At 44.9% G+C, this 7,224-nt stretch overlaps 1 protein-coding gene across 13 annotated transcripts in view; it reads left to right on the plus strand.

The window, feature by feature from the left end:
* LOC6497204 (nesprin-1) overlaps positions 1-7,224 on the plus strand; it is a 99,089-nt gene that overhangs the window by 11,595 nt on the left and 80,270 nt on the right. For 9 of the 13 annotated variants that reach the window (XM_032451853.1, XM_032451842.1, XM_032451843.1 and 6 more), the window contains exons 3-8: positions 3,070-3,342; positions 3,602-3,655; positions 3,857-4,023; positions 4,083-4,359; positions 4,421-7,027; positions 7,122-7,136. In XM_032451853.1, the coding sequence (XP_032307744.1) occupies positions 3,070-3,342; positions 3,602-3,655; positions 3,857-4,023; positions 4,083-4,359; positions 4,421-7,027; positions 7,122-7,136 (3,393 nt within the window). The remainder of the gene's footprint in view (positions 1-3,069; positions 3,343-3,601; positions 3,656-3,856; positions 4,024-4,082; positions 4,360-4,420; positions 7,028-7,121; positions 7,137-7,224) is intronic. The other 4 variants (XM_014906072.2, XM_014906070.3, XM_032451844.1 and 1 more) reach the window with 3 other exon arrangements.

Raw genomic sequence — 7,224 nt, forward strand, 5'->3', positions numbered from 1 at the left:
CCACAATGTCCAATGATGCCCCACGCTGCCCCACTTCCCTTTGCATTTTATTTCTTTATGACATAATTGATGGCAACGCCCCGGCACGAGTGGCGTTCGCCTCTCGGGCGAAGTCTCCCGCACGGGAATTTATATCGAACAGTTGTAAAATCAAAGTGAAAGGATCCAGCCAATAGAGGTGCTTAAATTAGAAAGGATATGGTTGTGTGAAAGTGGGTTACGATCGCTAGAGCTCGTCAGGTGCTCATATAATTGTTTCTGACAGGTGATAAGTCGGAAAGATAATACAAAGACTAACAATCGAATAAGCACTAAATCACCTTGGATGACAGCCACTGTTAGGGGCGGAAGACTTCTAAGGTTTTATGTTTGGGTCTAGAATTATTCAAATTTTAGTAAGACTCCGCCTTTTACAGCATTTAACTCACAAGCTCTTCAACTTCAAGTAGAAGTAATTATAATGCTCAGCGGCTCTGATCCAGGGGGGGAAGTCGCTTTGAGATTAGCGTGTGAGACCCTTTTTGATGTCATGTTTGGGGAATATTATTAAGGTCTCTGGCCCAGGCAACGGCTTTAATGGCATATGTCAGCCCGAAATAAACAATAAAAAGGCAAAAACTTTTATATAAAAACACTATGACACCATAAATTTTGTAAGTAAATGGAAAAAAGTGTAGAGGCGTGGTCGGAGAAACAGGAAACGGAAGCATTGAAATTGATTTCGCTATGTCAGTTCTGAAGAAGAATTCACACAAAAATGAAAAGTTTTTGCTGGAAAAACTTTTGCCCGGCGTTGTCATTGTCTTTTGCATGTTGGCCACCATAGTTGAACAGTTGAGAAAAGTTGTACAGAAACTATGGTATTTACCCACAAGAAAGCTCAATTAAATGCTACACTCAATTACAAAGTAGTTTCTTCGCTCCGTTGTTTGGCTGTTGTTTGCTGGTTTTGTGGTGGCACTTCCGTTGCGGCTTCGGCCTTAATGGCATTACCTTAAAAATCGTAATCTTGTGCGGTGGATTCAACTTAAATGCTCGCTCGTGCCAGTTGCCAATTTGTCTTGATTCGCACAAAGGTTTCACGACAAATTATCGCTATGCCAAACAGCAATTTAAACTATTTTAATTGATTTAATGCGCCTTAATGTTGCGAATGATTCGTGAGTTGCATTTGATTGATTAACCGAAAAAATTCGAAATACTTATGCAAACTCATCTGAGCCCCCGAAATTGGTCACAGAGAAACCATTAAAGTTGTTCAATGCGCTTCATTAAATTTGTTCATAGTGGGCTATGGGTGCATATAAATAGTGCACGTAATATCCTCATAAAAGTGCTATTAAAAAATACACCAGAAGGCACTCGAAAGCCATTGCCGGCTATTTTGACCTCTTTAATCTTAAGTAAGTGCTCGTTAAGAGTGTTAGTCCACAACTAAAGCGGTGGTTACTTTGATTAAAGATTAATGCTTTCCATTTCCATGCATTATGGTTTTGCCCTGAAAGGCTTAAATGGTTAAAAGAAAGTTTACGATAAATTTTGGGTGCGGGTTATGAAGTGTAGGAAGTTTTTTGAGTTTCTTAATCAAGTTTAACTTTATATTAAACATTTAACTATATGCTCTACGGACGAACATAAAGCTTTAAACAGATATTAAATTTGAATATACTTAGATTTCATATAACTGAACGGTCAGAAGTCATACTTCTCTGGACAATGGCTATGGCGATGGCTATATCTTGGCCAATTTTCATCCGATTCTTGAGCGGAATACCTTAAACGATTTGTACATCGATTCTCCACCAATTTGCATCAAAATCTAGAAACAAAATTTTTTGTAGTTTTTTTCTAAAATTTTCTGGGGGATCCCCTTGGAAATGATGAAAAATGCATGGAACGACAATATGGCCCCCTGCGATGCCTATATCTTGGCCAATTTCCACCCGATTCTTGAGCGGAATACCTTAAACGATTTGTAAATCGATTTTCCACCACTATGCATCAAAATCTAGAAACAAAATTTTTTTTCGATTTTTTGTAAAATTTTCTGGGGGATCCCCTTCGAAATTATGAAAAATGCATGGAAGGACAATATGGCCCCCTGGGATGGCTATATCTTGGCCAATTTTCATACGATTCTTGAGCGGAATACCTTAAACGATTTGTACATCGATTCTCCACCACTTTGCATCAAAATCTAGAAACAAATTTTTTTTTCGATTTTTTGTAAAATTTTCTGGGGGATCCTTCGAAATGATGAAAAATGCACGGAAGGACAATATGGCCCTCTGGGATGGCTATATCTTGGTCAATTTTCGTCCGATTCTTGAGCGGAATACCTTAAACGATTTGTACATCGATTCTCCACCAATTTGCATCAAAATCTAGAAACAAAATTTTTTTTCGATTTTTTGTAAAATTTTCTGGGGGATCTTCGAAATGATGAAAAATGCACGGAAGGACAAAATGGCCCTCTGGGATGGCTATATCTTGGTCAATTTTCATCCGATTCTTGAGCGAAATACCTTAAACAATTTGTAAATCGATTCTCCACCAATTTGCATCAAAATTTAGAAACAAAAATTTTTATAGGTTTTTTTTTTAAATTTTCTGGGGGATCCCCTTGGAAATGATGAAAAAAGCATGGAAGGACAATATGGCCCCCTGGGATGGCTATATCTTGGCCAATTTCCATCCGATTCTTAAGCGGAATACCTTAATCGATTTCTAAATCGATTCTCCACCAATTTGCATCAAAATCTAGAAACAAAATTTTTTTTCGATTTTTTGTAAAATTTTCTGGAGGATCCCCTTCGAAATGATGAAAAGAGCGTGGAAGGACAATATGGCCCCCTGCGATGCCTATATCTTGGCCAATTTTCATCCGATTCTTGAGCGGAATACCTTAAACGTTTTGTAAATAGATTCTTTACCATCCTTTATATTTATTGTTAAATTTTCAGTAGAAGAAAGATCGATAGGCTATTTTTTCACACTTGGACTATGGAATAATGAACTAACCTTTTTTAATATCTAATTATTAATAATCCTTTTTTAACTCCTTTTCAGCGTGTTCCACCGCTTCGTATCGATGATTTAATCAATGACTTGCGCGACGGAACAAAACTTATTGCATTGCTCGAAGTCCTGTCTGGAGAACGCCTGCCCGTGGAGAAGGGCCGCGTCCTGAGACGTCCACATTTCCTCAGCAATGCCAATACGGCCCTGCAATTTCTGGCCAGCAAACGGATCAAGTTGGTCAATATTAATCCCGCAGATCTGGTGGATGGGAGACCACCAGTTGTGCTGGGCTTGATATGGACGATCATCTTGTACTTCCAGGTAATTAATCCGAAAAACTAACAAATAATCATCGTATAAGACACTATCTATCGTGCACTGAATTCACGAATTGAGCGCACCTTCAAAAAAAAATTGGTTGCTAGTTGTACACCTTCTCACAAGGCTACCACCAGAAGTAGAGATGTACACTCGAAGTCCAAAACTTACACGAATGTTGATACTTTGAACCTAATTAACCCTATGAACCCTTCTTTTCTATATATATTTTATTGAAATCATAACCTTAAACGTAAACAAGCTTCGTAAAAAGAGGCGGAAAAACTTAGTAGTAGTTATAAATTATACGCCACAGGTGGGTCCAACTCGAACGTAATTGTTGTTGTCTCGTGTGTACTTCATATTATTATTATTCAGTTTTTTTTTTGGGTAGATAATCGTAAACCTTTTCAGTTGGTAGCCATAATTTTTGAGGCACTATCCATATCTTTAGTTTAACCATTACATTTCCTGGCATGTTCTATGAGTGCTTACTAATTCCTTAACTTATTCTCAGATCGAGGAGAACAGCCGCAACCTAGAATATTTGGGTCATGGTATTGGCGGTTCGGTCAGTTCCCTCGACAGTGTTGGCAACCAAAAGCACGGCGACCTCAAGGCTGAGAAGTGGAAGCAGGGTGCCCGAAAGACCCTGCTCAATTGGGTGACCAACGCTTTGCCAAAGTAAGTGTTGAATTTCAATTATTGGAGGGAATATTTAATGAAAAAATGATCTTTCACAGAGACAGTGGTGTGGAGGTGAAAGATTTCGGCGCCAGCTGGAGAGATGGCGTCGCTTTCCTCGCACTTATCGATGCCATCAAGGCGAACCTGGTCAACTTGGCTGAGTTGAAGAAGACCAGCAACCGTCAGCGATTGGAGACTGCTTTCGATGTGGCCGAGAGCAAGCTGGGCATTGCCAAGCTCCTAGACGCTGAGGATGTGGACGTACCCAAGCCGGACGAGAAGAGTATCATGACATATGTGGCACAATTCTTGCACAAGTACCCTGAACCAAAGGTGAGTTTTCAATCACAAGCTTCCAAAAGAATAAAAACGTTAATACGGTTCTTTTTTAAAGGGTGCTTCACGCGATCAGTCGCACGTGCAGCAGGAGCTGGACGAGCTGCGTCGCTTCCTGGTGGAGAAGACTACCGAGTACGAGCCCATGGTCATGATGAGCTCGTTCCCGCGTGATTTTGGTGAATATCTTCTGGCCCGTTCCGAGGTCGATGCCCACTTGGCGGCGTACAACCGCCTGAAGCAGCTGATCGAGAGCCAGAGTGGATTCCTGCAGGTCTCTCGTCAGTCGTGGGAGGAAATAAACGAACTGTGGCAGCGCCTCCAGTACCAGATGATGTACTGGCTTTGGCTGCTGGATTCGGAGCTGCCCGGCGACTTCGGCACCGTTGGAAAATGGCTGGCCGAAGCCGAGAAACTTTTGCTGGACAATGAAATACCCAATGCTATGAATGAGGAGACGGCTGCTGTGATTAGCCGGAAACTGGAGGAGCACAAGCTCTTCTTTGCCGATCTGCCACGTATCTTGGCCATGTTCGACAATGCCAAGCGATCGCCCCTGGCTCAGCAGGTGCCACTGGAGCAGCTGCGCAACATGGAGCGCCGCCTGCAGGAGGTTGGACCGAAGGCGGCGGAGCGCAGGATCCGGTTGAAGTTCTTGGAGCACAAGTGCTGCCTGATCGCGTTCCTCAATCTGGTCGAGAACAAGATGCGCGGCTGGACTGGCAAGTATGGACACGAAGAGAAGGTGGCCCAGCAACTGGAGCAGTACCGGAACTTTGTGTCGCGCAACAAGATCTTCCAGGAGTTCCAAAAGGCATTCGTCGATATGCAACAGGTGGTCGAGGAGTACAAACGTGAGGGCAATGTTCCACGCAAGGACATCAACGACATTGACCGCTTCATGTACGACACGGAGGAGCGCTGGAAGCGCGTCTCCATGGAACTGAAGTGCTGCCAAAACTCCCTCGAGGAGGTTGTGAACTGCTGGAGGACCTGGAATCAGTTGGCTCCCACATGCGAGGAGTGGCTGCTGCTGGCCGAACAGAAGCTGAATCAGAGCGAGGACGAGCGTCTGGAATTTTTCCAGGACATACCCGCTTGGAAGGACAAGTTCGACGCCCTGGCTAATTCGGCCAACTATCTGATTGCCTCCTGCGAGGAGCCCATTGCCCAGCAGCTACGCCAACGGCACGGAGCCCTTGCCGAGCGCTTTGAGCGCTTGTTTGCCAATACCAAGCAGTACATGCATGCCGGAGACATTATCCGATCCCGCCAGGAATACAAGTCGGGCATCGAGCAGTTGTCGAGGTGGCTGCGAGGCGCTGAAAGTATTTTGGATCAGCGACAGGTGCTTGGCAACAGCGACCAGATCAAAGAGTATGGCCTACAGCTGCAGAAACTGGCCAGCGAGATCGATGACAACGAGGAACTGTTCAAGACCATTAGCAGGAACTTCCAATCCCTCATCCAGGATCTGTCTCGAGATGAGGTCGATAAGATGATGAAGCTGCTGAAGCAGGAGAAGGAGTCCCTCGTGCGCATTCGCGCTCAGTTGCCGGCTAAGTTGCATCTGTTCCACCAGCTGCAGATTCAGCAGGAATCGCTGGAAGCCGGACAGAAGGAAATCCACCAATGGTTGAGTGAGGCTGAGCAGCTTCTGGCAACGCACAATCTCTCCGGAGGACGGGATGCCATCAATGAGCAGCTACACAAGCACAAGACTTACTTCTCACGGACTGTCTACTACCGCTCCATGCTGGAGAGCAAGAACAAGGTGTTCCAGAATCTCCTCAAGGCAGTGGCCGCCGATGACAAGATCGACACGGCTCCAGCTTCGCAACAGATGCAGCAGCTGAACGATCGCTTCAACTATGTGATCCAGAGCGCCCAGCAATGGGAGCAGCGGTTGGACTCCGCCGCCGGAGGATGGAGCAACTTCAAGGATAATGAACGCGTCGTCAGCGAGTGGCTCACCCGGGCCGAAACAATGCTGGTGGAGAAGCACATCGAGTCAAAGACCACCATCGAAACGCAGAAGTACTTCTTCGAGCAGGTCAACGACCGTTGGATGAACGATCTTGTTACATCCGCCCAGCAACTGCTGACCACCTTGCCCGCCCAGGAGCAACCGGCGATTGTCCAGAGCGTGGAGCAGCTGCAGTCTCGCTGGAAAAACGTTCTATCCCAAGCACCTCTGCATCTGCTGAAGTTGGAATTCAGACTAGACGAGAATGCTTTCTATCAGTCCTTGAAGGACGTGGATAAGGAGCTGCAACTGGAGCAGCAAGCCCTCAATCGGAACGAGGATGTAGACTCTATACTGCAGCGCAACCAACAGTTCCTGATGCAGCAGGACGCTGTTCCCCGCCTGGAGCGTTGCCTCCAAAACATGCAACGTTTGGCCCAGGCCCACAGGCAGCAACAGCCCGGCGACATCAGTCTGGACCAGGCCTACGATAATGCCAAGTCCCAGTGGGAGCTGCTATCCAACAAACTGGGTGACATGCGCCAGACTCTTCAGCAGATCCCAGCCCAATGGCAGGGCTATCATTTGAAGTTCAACGAGATGGTCCAGTGGATGAACGGCGTGGATCAGAGCCTGAAGAATATCGTGAATGAAGTAAACACCATGGAAGAATTCGAGAAGGAGAAGGTGGTCTTCCAGGTGAGTTCAAGATCAGAAATCATTATTTTAAACTTTGCATCCACAATCATCCTGAAATAATCTTCTCATTAATCATTCTCATGCATGCCGTAAGCTGAGGGAGCTAGTGGTAACTAATCTGCTTTACAATTTCCACTTTTTAAAAGCCAATGTTCTTTTAAAAAGCTACCTCCTGGATTTTAAATTTCACTAAAATA

This window comes from Drosophila ananassae, chromosome 3R (assembly GCF_017639315.1).
Source record: "Drosophila ananassae strain 14024-0371.13 chromosome 3R, ASM1763931v2, whole genome shotgun sequence".
NCBI classification, from domain to species: domain Eukaryota; kingdom Metazoa; phylum Arthropoda; class Insecta; order Diptera; family Drosophilidae; genus Drosophila; species Drosophila ananassae.